The sequence below is a fragment of the Oncorhynchus kisutch genome, linkage group LG18, assembly GCF_002021735.2.
Source record: "Oncorhynchus kisutch isolate 150728-3 linkage group LG18, Okis_V2, whole genome shotgun sequence".
NCBI classification, from domain to species: Eukaryota; Metazoa; Chordata; class Actinopteri; order Salmoniformes; family Salmonidae; genus Oncorhynchus; species Oncorhynchus kisutch.
The window spans coordinates 30913706-30932741 of record NC_034191.2 but is presented as its reverse complement, the minus strand read 5'-3'; the positions used below and the strand labels follow the sequence as shown (position 1 = coordinate 30932741).

General features: G+C 46.3%; 1 protein-coding gene across 8 annotated transcripts in view; it reads right to left on the bottom strand.

Moving 5' to 3' along the window:
• The window catches only part of LOC109875543 (breast carcinoma-amplified sequence 3-like), a 314869-nt gene that overhangs the window by 241227 nt on the left and 54606 nt on the right, over positions 1-19036 (bottom strand). For all 8 annotated transcript variants that reach the window (XR_004203964.1, XM_031795791.1, XM_031795790.1 and 5 more), the window contains exons 14-15: positions 9588-9721; positions 4241-4511 (exon numbers count right to left, since the gene is read on the bottom strand). Coding sequence is in view for 7 of the 8 variants with exons in the window: in XM_031795791.1 (XP_031651651.1) it covers positions 4241-4511; positions 9588-9721 (405 nt within the window). In the remaining variant the exon portion in view is untranslated. The remainder of the gene's footprint in view (positions 1-4240; positions 4512-9587; positions 9722-19036) is intronic.

Genomic DNA, 19036 nt, shown 5'->3' with positions numbered 1-19036 from the left:
ACAGGCCACCAGGAGAAATCAGCATCCCCACTAACAAACGAACAGTCAAGTGTTGATGTTTCATGACTTGGACTGTTTGACCCCAGCTGCAAACACATGGGCGCATGCACAAACACATACACACACAGATGCGAGTGGACACACACACAGACGTGAGGGGACACACACACTCAATGAACCACGGGAGTGGACACACACACAGACACGGACGTGAGGGGACACACACACACTCAATGAACCACGGGAGTGGACACACACACACTCAATGAACCACGGGAGTGGACACACACACACTCAATGAACCACGGGAGTGGACACACACACACTCAATGAACCACGGGAGTGGACACACACACTCAATGAACCACGGGAGTGGACACACACACAGACACGGACGTGAGGGGACACACACACACTCAATGAACCACGGGAGTGGACACACACACACTCAATGAACCACGGGAGTGGACACACACACACTCAATGAACCACGGGAGTGGACACACACACAGACACGGACGTGAGGGGACACACACACACAATGAACCACGGGAGTGGACACACACACACTCAATGAACCACGGGAGTGGACACACACACACTCAATGAACCACGGGAGTGGACACACACACACTCAATGAACCACGGGAGTGGACACACACACACTCAATGAACCACGGGAGTGGACACACACACACACTCAATGAACCACGGGAGTGGACACACACACACACTCAATGAACCACGGGAGTGGACACACACACACACTCAATGAACCACGGGAGTGGACACACACACACTCAATGAACCACGGGAGTGGACACACACACAGACACGGACGTGAGGGGACACACACACACAATGAACCACGGGAGTGGACACACACACACTCAATGAACCACGGGAGTGGACACACACACACTCAATGAACCACGGGAGTGGACACACACACACTCAATGAACCACGGGAGTGGACACACACACACTCAATGAACCACGGGAGTGGACACACACACACACTCAATGAACCACGGGAGTGGACACACACACACACTCAATGAACCACGGGAGTGGACACACACTTCACCAACCTCTATTATCTATATTTTTCTGCATTTTGCTCCTGTTGAATGGAATAGTAGTGGATTCAGTACAGCAGAACTTCAACTCCAGGAGTGTTAGGACTGAGATGTGTCTGACATTGACAGGAGCACAGCAGAGCGAGGCCATTCTTGTCTACAGTCAGACACTGACCCCAAATCAACCAGACTCAATGACCACAGACAACTAGTCTACTAAAACCATACACACCAGTTTAAAACAAACACATTGGTTTACAGTACATGAAACATCTACTCCAACAATCAAATATGTACAGTATCATTGATGCCTAAGCATTTGAGCAACAGAGCACTTTTGCAGCACTCGTGAGCTACTTTAGAAACTACGTCTAAAGCTAAGCTATACGACTGATGTGCGAATAGAAGTTTACAACGATTGTCAAACAGTCCTTCACCTTGTTACATGGACATTATTAGGGACAATAAAATTAGGGACATTATTAGGGACAATAAAATTAGGGACATTAGGGAGAATAAAATAATAATTTGTTTTTAACTGTCTTGCCTAGTTAAATAAAGGTTAAATAAAAATAAATAAAACAATGGGTGCACTGAATTAGAGCTCTGCTCCCTGACCCGAGACAGTTATACATGGGGTTAGGGCCGGGTTGGGCCTGCTTTTCATCAATAACTAAGGCACGGGCAGGGCTCAGGTATCACTAAATTGATCACTAACATTTTGAAGCCATTTGCTCGTGCTCTGCTGAGCAGTACAGTCATATCTGACTAGGATCATAACACGGTGTCAGAAATACTTCAACCTCATCAAATACAAGAGAGATTATTTTAAAGAAAATAATTATGTTCCTTGAGTTTAAAATTCATGCCCATGCAGGGTGTCATGTAAAAATCTTCCCAGCGTGAAATAGTTTCCAATCGATCTGATTGTGGCGTCATGTTGTAATATTTCTCACAGCGTGAAAATGTTCCCACAAACTCAGCCATCCACATAAAGCCATCCACACGTGCAATTAATCAAGCTGGGAGAAATATTACAGTATGACCTCACAATCACAACACAAATCAGAATGATTGGAAACTATATCACGCTGGGAAGATGTTTTACATGACACAGGGCTCTTAATTGAATACACATCAGGTCATCCATTCCTCTGAGGATCCACTGGCAAAGGTCAAAGGTCAAGGGTTAAAACAGGACTTAAGGAGAATAAATAGCAGGATTCCATATTTAAACAGAGAGAGAGGGAGAGAAAAAAGCCCAATTGTAGCCTTCTATTTTTAAAGTGGCCTGGCAGCTCTGAAGGATGTGTACTTTTCCTAGTTCCTTCCCCAAAATCAATGTGTTGTCACAGGGGACAATCAGAGGGCAGCTGTTGTGGCTAGCCTAACTGATTCATTACCCATGTTTCTGACGCCCAGATTCAAGACCAAGAAACAACCTGTTCACAAAACAGACAGAATACAAGCAAAGTTTTTTGGGGTCCGCGCAAACAGGATAAATAATCTAGCCTCATCACTCGGAAACAGACTAAAATGACAAGATCGGCGTTGCAAAGCAACACAACAGGATGCTGCCAAATCATTCTGAAACAAACTTCAGACTGATGGGAAAACAGTTACAGTCAAGGTCACTGAGTCAAAATGCTGAGAAAAGCCAAGATCTACCGCTCAGATTTGGACTTTAACATTGAGGACTTAAAAAACGTAAGCCTATGCAGCATTAAACAAGTAAAAACTGTTATGTAGCATTTAGGTTTGTGCAGTAGGCTATAGGCCCAATACATTATATCACTGCAACTCATGTGAAACTCATGCACCGATTCATTTCGTTACTCCTATGACCAGAGAAATATTCCTCGGTATTAAGACAAGCTGCTAATAATAACGCAGGCTTATGGGAACACTTGGATACAGTCATTCATTACAGCTTCAGTGCTGGTTGTAGAGTGAGTGGAAGTAGAGAGAAAATGCATTTTATGGCTAATAAAAGTGTTGAACAATATATTGACAGAGCAGACGTCATGATCTCCCCCCACACACACAAACGGACTGCAAGGAAATGACACACACACACCATGCAGAGAAAACCCAGCCCCCAGAGTCCTGGCTAACTTTATCACAGCCTCCCGAGGTCAATAAAAATGAGCAGATACGCTATAAATAACGAAGTCGTGAAAACCGATTGCTCAAACAGTAGTATTTTTGTCTTTCTTCACGCTGTAACATTTATATAGCCATCTGCCACCCCTTGGGGGGCAGCATGCACGTGCACACGCACACATACACAGGTATCAGTGAAGAGACTGATACCTAATTGTTGACAGGAGTGATTTGTGAGTCTCTTGCTTCTCTCTCCCTCCAATGCTGCTACAAGAGCTAAACTCCCTCTTTTACTTGCTCTGTCCCTCCTCTTTCTCCTTCCTCTCTTTCCATCTCCTTCTCTCCACTTTATCTCTCTAGATCCTGCACGAGACAAGTGGCAGCATGTACATTCCTTGGGCTTGACGTCACTCTGGCTTGAACGTCCTTCTAACATTGTTTAAGTGATCTGCCAGTGGTCATTAATACAGAGGCTGGGGGAGAGAAGCCACACAGAGTAGTGGGTAGGTGTGTAGGACTAGAGGACCAAAGGGTGAGGTTCTGGGGCTGGCAACAGGCTAGGAAGGGAGAGGGGAATTCAGGGCACCACGGCTGGAGAGAGTGGGAGAGAGGGGAGAGATGGATGACTGAAGCCCTGACAGTGAGAGGCAGGGAGGGAGGGCAAACTGAGAAGTTCCGCAAACAGCATCGACCCTGAACTGTGATTTTTCTCTGTGAACTTGCTGATGAGTATATGTCGACAGGTGTGTGTTTGCGTATGAGTGGGTGTGTGTGCCAGCCAGGCGGCTCTAGGGGTGTTTGACCAACAGGACCAAGGCTGTAACAGACGGGTCATAGTCCCCAGCAGAACAAGGTCTACTCAGGTGACAGCCAGTCAGCGGTTGTTGTCACGTACTGGAACTGGAGCCGCCGCTGTCTGTGTGTGCTGCCACACCCACCATCAGCTATAGCCACACGTTGCGTATTGTTGGGTTTTATGTACTGTGTAATAGTAAGTGCATGAGGGAGATGTTACTCTGTGCTTGGTGCGTGTGCATCTGTGTGCCCTCTATCCTTACCGTGTAGTGGGGACCCCGAGGGGCTGCTGGAGAGCCCGGGGATGGGGCTGCATCTCCCTCCTCCAGCCTGCTTGCTGTTCAGTTCATTCTCTATCTCCTCCAGCCCTGCACTCTTCTGGAAGCGGGACATGCGGTTGACCACGCGGGGGGACATGTGTGTGCGGGCGCAGGGCGCGCCACCATAGGGGTTGATGGGAAAGACGTGGGAGGTGCCACGCAGTGTGCTGATCACCACCCAGCGACTGTCCTGGCTGAAACAGATGTCCTGGACCTGGGGAAGGAGAGGCGGGGGGGAGCGAGAGAGAGCGAGGGAAGGAGTGGTGGACAGGGAAGGTGGAGAGATATAGCATTTTAGATAGAGAATGCTGATCAGCTAGTCATACAGTGACAGTAACACAATGTTTAAGTAGTAAGGCTGTTGACCATAGAGCAAAAAATGGCATTTCCCCATACAAAACCTTAACGTTCTCAAATAGATGTTGAACTGACCAGTGAACAGAAAATATAAGATGGGTTGTTGAGGGTTTGGTGGTAATGTATTTTTAAGCCTTTGGTAAAGACAGCCCAACAGTCTGTCTGTCTGCAGAAGACAATGAAGGTCTTTCTCTCAGTCTGTGGCCTCTAGAGCTACACACACAGCCTGCTCACAGAGGACACACTCCAACAGATAGTTGTGTAGATGCTATATCAGACATGCTACAGAGACGAGAGACCGAGACAGAGCAACAGAGAGAGAGACAGAGAGAGATGGAAAGCTGGAAAGAGGAAGACAGAGGGAGAGAGGGACAGACAGTATCCATCATCAGAAAAAAAAGATATGGTGTATATCTTCCACGGTGAGCGCTGTCTACCTGTGTGTTTCATCTGTGGCCATGGCACAGGTTGGCTGGGTAATTGTCCTCAGCAATGACAGTTAATGAGGTATCCTGCACATACCAGACACAAACCAGTTCCTATAAAAAGCTAAGGATGGAGGGGTAGTTTCACCTGAGCTCTGCCTAGATGGGGAGGGGTTACATTCTTGATCTGGATAATATTGTCCTCTCCTCATATTTTGTAGGAGACAAACTCTCCAACAACAGCAGATGTAGGGTGAAGTCTCTCAGACCAGAAGTGTGTGTATGGGTGAGATGAGCAGACTTGTGGTAGAGAGGAGTCGCAGTGGAGATGATGTCACACACAGACAGAAGTGTTCAAAGTGTCTCGTCTCTGTCAGTAACACTGATAAGTCAGATTAGAGCTACTGTCACTTAGCAGGAACTACAATGGAATGACAGGAATCCTGAGAGAGAGATTATCTGCAAATACTTGAACTATTTGCACATATGACATTTGAAATGTCTTTATTCTTCTGGTGTAAATGTTTACTGTTAATTTTGATTGTTTATTTCCCTTTTGTTTATTATCTACTTCACTTGCTTTGTCATATGTTGGTATATGTTGGCGGCAGGTAGCCTAGTGGTTAGAGCGTTGGACTAGTAACTGAAAGGTTGCAAGATTAAATCCCCGAGCCAACGAGGTAAAAATCTGTCGTTCTGCCCCTGAACAAGGCAGTTAACCCACTGTTCCTAGGCCGACATTGAAAATAAGAATTTGTTCTTAACTGACTTGCCTAGTTAAATTAAAAGGTAAAATAAAATATATGTTTCCCATGCCAATAAAGCCCTGAAATTGAAATTGAATGGAATTGAATTGTGAGAGAGAGAAAGTGGAGAGAGAAAAGTTGGAAGGAACAAACCCCAGAAGAGGGGAAAAGGTGCAGAAAACAATGGAAAGCTAAAAACAAAACAGACACCCAGAGCAAGAAGAAAAGTGACCAGACAAAACACCCTGACCTGCCTGGTCATTGAGTGTACTCCAGTTTAAACTAGTTTCAAACCTCCTAGCGCCCTATTACTGAGAAACGCTCCTGTTGCTATCAGAGCCATGCCTGTTTACCTGGGCTGACTCTGGGTCAGTGTTGGGAGTGTGTTTGGTGAGCGAGCCCAGCCCAGTCAGTCAGCCCAGCCAGATAAGAGCTGTGTCCACCCACCTGGCTACAGCACCATTATCACTTACGGCCTTGTTTGCTATGTAGGAGATAACCTCTGTGCCCAACAGCCTGCTCTCTCTCTCTGCTGTAATCTCTACAGTGTTTACAACAGCAGGATCAAAGCTAGTAACACAGAGCCAGGCAGCAGGACCTGCCGTTATAAGTCACACATTAACCAGCCCATTACAATCATCTAGACGCCAAATGTGTGTGTGTGTGTGTGTGTGTGTGTGTGTGTGTGTGTGTGTGGAGGAGTTTGTGTGTGTGTGTGGAGGAGTTTGCGTGGGCGTGTGTAGATGTATGTATGTATGTGTGTTCGCGCGCAAGGTCGAAGCAAAGCTTAGTGCTCTGGTCCAAACATGACACTAGCTGGACAGGCAGCTAGGACCCAAAGCTCTCCACAGATAAATATTAGTTCTGCTAAAGCAAATAGAACATCACAAGTTACCAACTAAACACACTTCTGGCCCCGGGAAATGGCTGCTAAGCTAAACATATGAGAGTACATTAACAAGAGAAGAAATATCCATAGAAAGACTAAATGGGGCAAAAATACCAACAAAAATACAAGTATCCTACACACCAATAAACCTACATATGAAATAGTTTAACCTCCAAACTCCACTGAGCACCTGTGATACTGGAGTCATGGCCCGACTGGAGAGAACACACTAGGGTAACTAGTGTGGGGGACTAATCCTACAACTCAGATTGCCTGAAGTGCTGCTTCTGTGAACTGTGATTCTATATAACAGGCCTGCATGCTGAAGAGGGAGAATACAGGATGCTGCGACCCTTGACTTGGGTCCAATAAATCTCCTTACACGCCACTGAGACTGTCCATGTGTGCACGTGCATGCGTGTGAGTGACGGAGTGTGTGTGCGCCATAAGCGAGGCCTCAGCTGACATAGTGGCAGCAGCAGCGTGCCACAACTTCAGAGGGAGAGCTTAAAATGGTGGCCATTCCTCAAATGAGACTCTGCACAACCTCACAATGCGATTAGTTGGGAAGAGGGGAGGAAAGTGTCATGTCAAAAGGGGCTCATCCCTCCTAACATCTCACGATATTAGATTTTCACCAGAGAGAGAGAGAGAAAGCACTGTTAGCTAGGGACAAGAAGAAAAAATTGCAGCCGCCTTTATTGAATGAGGCATAGTGAATGTTGTTTGAAACTCGCCATGCCCTATTTGTCTTACAAATTGTCTCAGCTTTTGAAAATGTGTTTGCTTTGGACGGGGATGAATTGATTGGCTGGAAGGCTGTGATTCCACAGCTGTGAGGAATCTGGTGCTGCAGTCAAGTGAGAGGCAATGAGGCCTTGCTTGTTTCTAAATCATCCTTCACATCATTTACAGAGCTCCCTGGGTCACACCGCACCCTGTTCGGGTTCTTATCCACTCACACGCAAGCAAGCACGCACGCACGCACACAAAACACTCAACTCACATCATCTACCCTAATAGTGTTTTATCCTTTCTAACAATGTCATGAGGAAATTACGTTTGAGCTTTAGTGGTCACACACGTGACTCGTTTCAGGAAACTAGGCGTAAATTGTTAAAATTACTAGCCTAGTTGGTTTAGCAAGGGAAAAAGCCAGGAACCTTCCCGCTAGCCATGATTGGCTGTGATAATGGATGGGCTGGACATGCCAAGAGATGACTTCGGATTGGTCTGCCATGTAGCATGCTTCTGCCTATAACAATGGGCTGCTCAGTATGTGTAGGTAATCCTTTCTAAGGCAGCGTTTTTGAAAGATATCATGAAGAACTGTGTTGCTCTCCACATTTTGGAGGAAGATTTTGAAATCAGTGGAATGTCCAGTGGAAGCAGAGTATGATAGATAAAGAAATGTACAAAATTCTGGCATTTGATTGCAAATATGCAGAGGGAGTCGAGAAGAGAACACACAGAAAGCTGTTTTACGTCTTCAAACTAAGGGCAACCATGCCATCCATGACAGAGAGGGAGAAGTGTTCATCCATGTATAGGGGTAACAGAGTCTAGCTAGATACATTTTCAGATATTCTACATTTCTCATTTTGTCAGAAAGTCTTTAAAGTGGACTGTTAGCTATCTAGCTAACGTTAGCTGGCTGGCTCGCTAGCTAACGTGTATGATCTGTGTAATAATATTATTCGTATCTCAGAGCCATTTGCATTGCAAGTTATAGCCTAACGTTAGCTAGCTAGGTAACATTGAACCTAGTTGGTTAGCTACCTGCAGATTCATGCAGGGTAGTAATGTTATGAGTTGGGATTATGGTTCATTGTTTAGGTAGCTAGCTACATGTCTTAACAAAATACCCCACTATGCAAGTAACCATTTCACTGTACTGTTTACACCTTCTGTATCCTGTGCACACTCACACGTAATCTATTTTCTGTCATTCTGTAATTAGTGTGCCATTAACATTTAAAAAATTGTGTTTTGAGTTTATTTTCCTGTAATAATGAATAAAAATATGCTATGGTCATTATTTGAACTTCGGTTCTAGCTTGTTGGCTAGCTAGCTACCATTACGTTAGCTAGCTAGCCAACAAGCTAGAAGCGAACCAAAACATTGTTTAGAAAGATGCTTTCAGTTGCCTGGTATGCTAGATTGAGATATACTAAATATATTTTTCAATGAATGGGTTTGTTGGTGTTAAAACACACCAGTTATGATATTTTGGACCACCAGGCTGTTGATGTCATGCATGTGAATCCTTAAAGTGTTGGGTGAGGCTAAGGCTTAAGAGGGTGTGAATGATGCTGAATGGGTGTAGACAAAGAAGAGCTCTCCACTAAGTGTACCAAAATATTCAAGGGCAATTTTCTCAAAAGTGGGGTAACAAGTTTAACAAACTCTGAGTCTCTACTTTTATCCAATCTAAAAAATAATAAACATTTTACTACACAAGACCAAGTCTAGCCGGTCGGTCACATGCACACCGTTTCCCCTGTGTACTACTGGAACCAGTGAGGCTATGCTACAGATCTGTGTCTGATCAGAGCCATAAAAACAACTCTTCCTTTCAGCTGTACAGTCTGATGAAGCCCAGTGTTGTCTATTTGACAGTGTTTAGACACAACACAGGCAGACATACAGTACAGAGGATCAAAGGCTTGGTTTAGATGCTATTGCCAGAGCGCACTCAGTAAACAGCTAGGGGTGGATCTGTTCAGAAACCATCTCAATGTTAAATTACTAAAATGTTTATTATTTACAGGGGATAAGTATGCCAAAATCAAACGATTTCAGAGCTGTCAGTGAGTGCATGATGAATATTAGGTGTGTATACACAGTAGGTGTGTGTGTGTGTGTGTGTTACCTTGGCCTCAGTCTCTCCGCGGTGCAGTGTGTAGAGGTGGTGGACAGCAGACTGGTTGGAGGCCCAGGGGTGTGTGAGGACATGGAACACATGGAAGTCATGGCCCAGGGTGTCTGCAGTCACCAGCAGCATACCTGGAGACAGAGACACAACATGGACTTTAACACACACACACTGTAATACATAACCATTGGTAGAGCACTATTCTTCATATCCTTTCAGTCAAAAACTGGGTGGAAAATAAGTATTTGGTCAATAACAAAAGTTTATCTCAATACTTTGTTATATACCCTTTGTTGGCAATGACAGAGGTCAAACGTTTTCTGTAAGTCTTCACAAGGTTCACACACCGTTGCTGGTATTTTGGCCCATTCCTCCATGTAGATCTCCTCTAGAGCAGTGATGTTTTGGGGCTGTTGCTGGGCAACACGGACTGGGCAACAACTCCCTCCAAATATTTTCTATGGGGTTGAGATCTGGAGACTGGCTAGGCCACTCCAGGACCTTGAAATGCTTCTTACGAAGCCACTCCTTCGTTGCCTGGGCGGTGTGTTTGGGATCATTGTCATGCTGAAAGACCCAGCCACGTTTCATCTTCAATGCCCTTGCTGATGGAAGGAGGTTTTCACTCAAAATCTCACGATACATGGCCCCATTGGTCCCTTTGCAGAAAAACAGCCCCAAAGCATGATGTTTCCACCCCCATGCTTCACAGTAGGTATGGTGTTCTTTGGATGCAACTCAGCATTCTTTGTCCTCCAAACACGACGAGTTGAGTTTTTACCAAAAAGTTGTATTTTGGTTTCATCTGACCATATGTCATTCTCCCAATCTTCTTCTGGATCATCCAAATGCTCTCTAGCAAACTTCAGACGGTCCTGGACACGTCTGGCACTGCAGGATTTGAGTCCCTGGCGGCGTAGTGTGTTACTGATGGTAGGCTTTGTTACTTTGGTCTCAGCTCTCTGCAGGTCATTCACTAGGTCCCCCCCCGGAATTTTGCTCACCGTTCTTGTGATCATTTTGACCCCACGGGGTGAGATTTTGCGTGGAGCCCCAGATCGTGGGAGATTATCAGTGGTCTTATATGTCTTCCATTTCCTAATAATTGCTCCCACAGTTGATTTCTTCAAACCAAGCTGCTTACCTATTGCAGATTCAGTCTTCCCAGCCTGGTGTAGGTCTACAATTTTGTTTCTGGTGTCCTTTGACAGCTTTTTGGTCTTGGCCATAGTGGAGTTTGGAGTGTGACTGTTTGAGGTTGTGGACAGGTGTCTTTTATACTGATAACAAGTTCAAACAGGTGCCATGAATACAGGTAACGAGTTGAGGACAGAGGAGCCTCTTAAAGAAGTTACAGGTCTGTGAGAGCCAGAAATCTTGCTTGTTTGTAGGTGATCAAATATTTATTTTCCACCATCATTTGCAAATAAATTCATTAAAACAACTACAATGTGATTTTCTGCATTTCATTTTGTCTGTCATAGTGTACCTATGATGAAAATTACAGGCCTCTCTCATCTTTTTAAGTGGGAGAACTTGCACAATTGGTGGCTGACTAAATCATTTTTTGCCCCACTGTACGTGCCACCATGCTGGTACAAACAAACAAACCACCCTATTAAAAATACAGACCAGATATCGTTGGTCACTGTTGGAAAACGCTTACTTATACCCCACATTATAATTTGTTCTCCAGTCACAACCATAGCCTTATAACTATGTATTTTTCTAGGGACTGGGAGGAGTGTGTGTCCGTGTCCTAACACACGACCACAGCCCAGTTCATGTGTAACCTCCGATGACAGGTCCATTCATTTCTAGACGTTTTATTTGAAGTTTGTCAAACTGCAGAAAGTATATGTCTTTACTGTAAACAACACACTCAACAAACCACACCAGAACAAGTCCAGAACCCAGGCAGCGCAAGACAGAGCCTTCACATTTCTACCAAAAACATAAAAGTGCAATAACTCAAAATGTTAGCCCTTCAGCAGAAACTAAAAAGTGTGTGATCTGAGAAATTGTGCTGAATGTTTTACTTCTAAGCCTCCAAATCCGAAGCCTCACAGCCATAATTTAACAGGAGAATAATTTGTGATTTTCCTTCGCTGGACATTTTCTGCGGAGGTTGAAATAAGTTTGTAATTAGTAGGCCGTCTTTATTGGGTGGTAAAAGAGGAGGATGGAAGGGGACGAGATTAAAATAATCCAGTGACATATGCAAGAGGGATGAAGAAGAAAAAGGAATGTCGGCTAGATGCGCTCACACACACTGCTTTTAGACCTCACAGATTGCTTCCCAAATGGCATCCTATTTCCTATAAAGTGCCCAACTTTGACTAGGGCCCAGTGAATAGGGTGCCATTCAGGATGGAGCCAGTTTCCACCTTTGTCCAACAGCAGCCATGTAATAGGGCAAGGTACAGAGGTGAGGAGAAGGGACAGAGTAAGAGTGATGGGAGTCAAAGAGAAGGGGTCAAAGTGGGGGATATTGGAAGGAAAGAAAAAACAGAAAACCAGAGCAGGCAAGGCATTAGACGGTGGTTTAGCTATTTATGCTGTATCAAAACTAAAGACCAAACCAAACCTGGAAGCGCAGGGCCTTGGGTCTTAGCATAAACTAAACCCACGCCCCAAATGAGGTGCCAAGCCACAAGAACCCTTTGCGTCAACTGGGAATACATGGAAAAGAAGGGCCTTCTAATTATAGAGTCTGGAAACGGAAGTGAAGGGTGATTAGGAGTTAAGGCGCTGTGCTCTGTTTATCTGGGAGCTTCCTCTCTCCCTCACCCAGCCACCCTCTTCTCCCTCCTTTCTTCTTCTGCCTCCTGGCCCAAGCCGCCCAGCGCGTCGCCCTCCCTCCCTCCCTCCCTGGCTGGCTCGCCACAGGCTTTGACAAATGAGGCTTGGAGAGGCTGGCCAGGACATGACTTCTTGCTGATGGTACACTCTGTACACTCGGCCGGTGTGGAAGCGCCCAGGGTTGGGGCTTTTGTGGCCTTGTTGAAATACAGGCCCTCGCCGAGAGGCGTCAGTCGGTTAGGCCGCGGGAAGCCCAAATTAAAAAGCAGTGTTCCTAGTCGGCGGTGTGAGAGCAGCCTGCTGCCGCTGGAAACCGGAATCTGTTGGAGCTCCGTCTGACACGTCCTATTTATAAACACCTCAACCTCCCCATTCTCTGGTGTTATTTACAACATTCTGTATGAAAACGGGCTGCCTGTCCTGGCACACACAAACACACAGCAACTGGTCGGAGAGAGAACCTCTAACTTGCCATGTGTATGAGACGTGCGTCTGCGTGGAAGGGCGCTGCCTGGCTGCGAGTGATATTTCCATAAATATCATCTCCCCCTTTCACACTCCCTCTTCATTGGAAAGAAGGACTGTGCCCCAAAACTTCTCGTATTGTTTTGCTGCAGCCTTTCTGTCACGTCACAAAAAGTATAAACAGAAAACATCTGCTCAATCCCATTAATAGTGCAAGGACGTTTCATTTCCAAAGTGGCTGGAGCTCTTTTTTCTGGACAAAAGCAGATGAGGAGAGAGACGGAAGGCAGTCAGTGATGATGTCTCCCACTTGGCAGCACAAAGGGCTGCAACAAAACTAGTTCCCTCTCTAATTAACAACACTTGGCTCCAGAACCTTTGAAAACGGGGAAATGTCAAACTATAACCATGTGGAGCTAGAAAATGTTAAGAAGAGAGAGGACACTGGGGAATCGGGTCTGGTCTGCTCTGGTGTAGGAGATGAATAGACTTCTGAGCAAATGAGCAAAACACTCAAATGAGAGAGTATGCATCATATGGAGTCTTTGTCTTCAGGGCTGGCGGTGGGGCTGGTTATGAGAGACGGCCAGGCAGTGTGTGTGTACGTGTGTGTGCATTTGTGTATTTGTGTGTGACTAAGTATGTGTGTGGTGTGTCAGTTAATGACTGTGTATGGGCTTGTCAGTGAATGTGTGTACTGTGTGCCCGTGTGTGGCGGTCTCTCTCGGCTGCATCCGTGCTGGGCTTTTCAAGGTGTTTATGATAGCGGTGGAAAACACACAGGGGCGCAGTAAAAACTAAAGTGGGCCCCGGCATGACAGACTGACATCAAAGCTGCACACTCAGACCAGACCGGCCAGAACTCACTGGGTCCTGAGGCCAGCCTCCCTACAGCCCTCCCTCCATTTCTGTCTCTACCTCTCCCTCCTTCTCCCTCACCGCCCCACATCAAGATAACCAGGATAGGGGGTGGAGGGTGGATGGGAGGCTAATACTCACCCAAAGGGTCACCATGCGGTCAATAAGTTGTCAATGTTTTACAGGCGAAAAGTGAAATCTTCTGAAGCTTAACCTGTTCTATTCAATCATAGTCAATTGGGCCCTTTTTTAATGAACTCTTTCACTGAAAGTGGCACAGGGCTTGGCATCGTGACTGGGCTATGAATCACACTAAAGCTCGATGGAGGGATGAAGGGATAGTGGCATGAAGGAAAAAAGGGATTGGCTGAGTGTCTCCAAATGAAACACCGTCTCTGCCCTCCGTGACCACTGGGATGACCAGTGCAGATTCCATCAGGCTGACGGGAAAGGTGGAGGGAGGAACATGGTGAGAGGGCTGGCACTCACCACCACCGGGAATGCCTTATAGTATTATGTACTCGGGTAAGGAGCTTTATTTGTGTTGGGTACTAGGAAGGGGTATTGTCTGTGTTCTAAATGCACCCTATTCCTAACATAGTGCCCAGGGAATGAAATTGGAAAAATATAATTTTGCAAAAGACTTGAGAGGGTATCGCTTGCTGAGTTTAAAGCTCTGACAGAAGATACTATTGTTGACCATTGTGATTGTTTTTAATGTAGCTATTGTATTGTGCTCGTGTGGACTACTTCCTGCCGACCTCTTGCAAGGTCCCCCTGGCAAAAGGTTTCTAACCTTAAGGTTCCGTTCCTGGGTAAATAAAAGGTAAAATAAATATTAGTGCACTATACAGGTTGTATCACAACAGGCTGTGACTGGGAGTCCCTTAGGGCGGAGCACAATTGGCCCGGCGTCGTCCAGGTTTGGCCGGGGAAGGCGTCATTGTAAATAATAATTTGTTCTTAACGGACTTGCCTAGTTAAATATAGGTTTAATAAAAATAGGGAATAGGGTGCCATTTGAGATGCACAGAGTCGACCAGAGGAGATGAGACCAGAGCATGGCAGTGCGACACTGCTGTGGCCGCTCTGGCTTGGACTGGTTTCTCCAACACTCTTAACTCCATCAACCACATTCATAATCCAACCAATAGGCGGAGGAGGGAGGGAGAGATGGAGGGAGGGAGAAAGAGATGGAGGGAGGGAGAAGGAGATGGAGGGAGGGAGGGATGGAGAAAGGGAGGGAGGGAAATAGTTATGGTTCATTTGATCTACGGTGGAGTGAAACAGAGGAGTGTGTTTCTTTCTGCTTCCCAGCCAGACCACCAGCGAGCTGTGCAGCTCTCCCTCTCTCTCAGATAGGAATAGATTGAAAATGGCTGACTAACCATCGCCAACAGGCTGCAATTAGCTTAATATTAAGATGGTTGACTCTTTCTTCCTGTTCTTTACAAGGTGAAACCTGCCGCTTTCAAGTCACACCGACTCACAGAGGGAGGAGTGTGCCGCCCGCGGTCAAGTTCATGAAGCGTGGCGGGGGCAGAAGTGAGATGTTGGAGTTAGCCAGCTTACCAAATGGAACCTAACTCCCTACATAGTGCACTTCTTTTGACCATGATTTTGGTCAAAAGTAGTGCACTATGTAGGGAATAATGTGCTATTTGAGCCAAATCCTTATACCGTCAGACCACTCTGTTCAACTAAAAGAACTCAAACTTGCGCCACAATTATGGAATGCTTGCATATCACATATCACACTCCTCCACAAATGAAGAGACGTTAGCGCCTTCTGTTAGTGTGCTGAATGCACTGCAAATTCAATCATTCTCAATCCATCGTCAGCGCATGGAACATTTACATCTTTGTACTTCCCTTCTCCAGCCTAAATGAAACGTTTGCACCTTCTTTCTACCACAAACACGAAACATTCCTAAATCCATCATGACTAAACCTCACTTCATGGTTCATTAATAAGCCTATGGGCCCTGGTCTAAAGTGGTGCACTATATAGGGAATAGGGTGTCATTTGGGGGACACGCTTATTATTTTAATCTGGCCTCTCTCATGGTTTGGGTCATAACAGGCAGACAGATAAAACACATTCTCCCAGCAGCTAAGAGCAGGCAATAACAGCAGCCTTTTGTTGTCATGTTTAAAAGCCCCAAACGAATTGGTCAGACTCTGCAGATAAAGAGAGGGGGACTGTGGAGGGAGGGAAGGAGAGAGTACTGATGAGAAGCTTTAATCAGTTTCTCTGCAAACAGACAGCGGGCTGTAATCTCTAACCTCCATTTAAATGTTGTCTTTTATTTCTCAGAGTGTTTCTGTTAACTAATGAATCCCCTCAAACATTCGCTACCGCAGATAAGGTGTCACGCTGGTCTGTAGTGCCTGCCAGTGACGGAAGGGGGTTTGGAAGGAAGAGGCTCTTCGAACAATTTGTGTCTTTGTTTAATGGATCTTGTGAACACAGCACCAAATACAGTATGTCCACAAAGTGGACTTAAATTCTGTGAAACATAAAGCCCCAAATCAAATTAGAGTGGACAGATCAGAACCTCCCCACCACACTATAAAAAGTTCCACAGCGTTGCGTGTTGTTGTGTGTGTGGGTTGTGGATGACTCAACAGCAGAGCCTGAGGTGCCTGGACTGTGTGGGATGGGGGGTTTGGAGCCGGGTTTGAAGTCTCCACTGAGACCTTGAGCATGGTTGGTCTCTGGCCTAGCCAGCCCGCTCTCTTTTCCCCTCTCTCTTTTCCTCTCCGTCTCTATTTCTCTCTTTCTTTTGCGCTTCCTCTCTCTGATCTCCTTGAGGTTTTATAGCCCAGGTCTGAGGCCCTGACTTCCCAAGACGGTGCAGATGCTTTTTACTACCTAGTATGGAAACACCATAAAAATAGCTGCAGTGGGCAGGCAGGCAGGCGAGCAGGCAGGCGAGCAGGCAGGCAGGCGTGCAGGAGGACAGGCAGGCGGCTAGGCAGGCGAGCAGGCAGGCGAGCAGGCAGACAGTCAGGCAGAAGAGCAGGCAGACAGTCAGGCAGAAGAGCAGGCAGACAGTCAGGCAGACGAGCAGGCGGACGAGCAGGCGGACGAGCAGGCGGACGAGCAGGCGGACGAGCAGGCGGACGAGCAGGCGGACGAGCAGGCGGACAGGCAGCAGTGGTTTTACAGTGTCTTGGACAAACAGTAGGAGAGCGTCAGCGAGGTCGACGTCCAACTGGCCATACAGATGACTGCACTAAAGGGAGGTCAACGTCCAACTGGCCATACAGATGACTGCACTAAAGGGAGGTCGACGTCCAACTGGCCATACAGATGACTGCACTAAAGGGAGGTCGACGTCCAACTGGTCATACAGATGACTGCACTAAAGGGAGGTCGACGTCCAACTGGTCATACAGATGACTGCACTAAAGGGAGGTCGACGTCCAACTGGCCATACAGATGACTGCACTAAAGGGAGGTCGACGTCCAACTGGCCATACAGATGACTGCACTAAAGGGAGGCCGAGGATAGGACTGTTGGCTCTGCAAATTTCTCAAGCACTTAAGACTACACTGTACAATGTACTACACACTGTACACACACACTAAACACTGTACACACACACTAAACACTGTACACACACACTAAACACTGTACACACACCATATACAGACACACACTGTACACAAAAGCAGAGGACAATTAACTGTTACAGCTATGTATCCAATTTGTGTAGCCTTTCATTGAAGGACTGTAGACGACCTCTTCAAAACAAAACTGGCTCAGGAAGGAGTATGCAGCTACATTCTTCTTTTAAAAGCACAATAGGCTGGCTGCAGTTGGACAGACAGTAGACAGTCACAGTGGGAACATACAAAATCATTACCCTGGGAGATTTTAACAGCTCAAAACAGAGGGAGGGATATAAAAGAGAGAGGGAGCGATAAAGAGAAAGTGAGAGAGACAGAGAGAAAGGAAGAGAATTACATTGATTATAACAGAGCTCGCTGGGGAAAAATCTATAGATCATCAGCTTTACATAATGCCATTACGACATAGAGCTCATGTAGCCAGGAGGACAGTGGCACTTTACTGAAGCCATGACTCCCTGGGCGTGGCATGGGTAGGTGCGTGTGTGTCAGGGCAGGGCAGGAAAGGGCACTGACCCCCTCTGGGTTTAAATCTTCTGTGATCGGTCCATGGTGGACGGACAGCCCTACTACTGGGTAAAACACACACACTCAAACACAGCTGCACATCTTGCTAAATGAGTGGTCAAAAAGGCGACAAAATAAAAAGCACCACTTCCCATAACGTGAAGATACAGCCACGAGGGGAGTGCTAATTGCTAGCTGTGTATAGACAACTCGTTGCAGGCTAAATGAGTGGGCTGGGGGTGTGGAGGCAGTCTCTGTGGGGTGTTTCCATCGTGTTCAGCATATGTGGTGTGGGTTAGCTGGGTGTTGGGGTGAAGGCCTGACTCTCTCTCACACATCAATGAGGTGTAAGGAGTTATGACACCACAGTGACTGTTCTTCATCATGACACACAGCTGCTTGGCACTTTCCATGTTTCTATTATCTATTCACTAGGCTATTCATTATGATGTGTTACTAAATATGGGCTGGGCTTTACTGGGCTACGCAGTGTGGCTGGAGATGAGTTCTAGCCTCATTTACCAAGGCTTAGTAGATATTTAAGAGGTGTGAGGTTAGTTAGGTGAGCCAATAAAGGTTGTAGAATAGTAACATTGTGTTTTTATTGAACAAGACGTGTGTGTGTGTCCCTTTAAGAGTTGTTGGGAGGTTGAGCTCCTGTAAATGAGCGAGCAACGCTGAACTAATCTTCCATGGAGGAACAGATTCCAAGATTCTTATCAGTGGCGTGATTGAGAGGAATTACAGACCGCGAGAGAAAGGGAGGGAGAGTGTCTCATGTCCCACCACCTAATCATACACTGCACACAGCCTTACTGACGCCATCACACTTTAATCAAACCACCCTCCACACACACTGTTTCACAGGCCCTATCGTTAAAACAGTCATGTCATTTTAACCTTGGGGATCTTGGCTAATAATCAAGTCAAGATGATGTGAAGTGCGAGGGGTGAGGTGAAGGAGAGGCAGGCTGTAGTGAAAGGGTGAAGGAGCGGCAGGCTGTAGTGAAAGGGTGAAGGAGCGACGGGCTGTAGTGAAAGGGTGAAGGAGAGACGGGCTGTAGTGAAAGGGTGAAGGAGCGACAGGCTGTAGTGAAAGGGTGAAGGAGAGACGGGCTATAGTGAAAGGGTGAAGGAGCGACGGGCTATAGTGAAAGGGTGAAGGAGCGACGGGCTG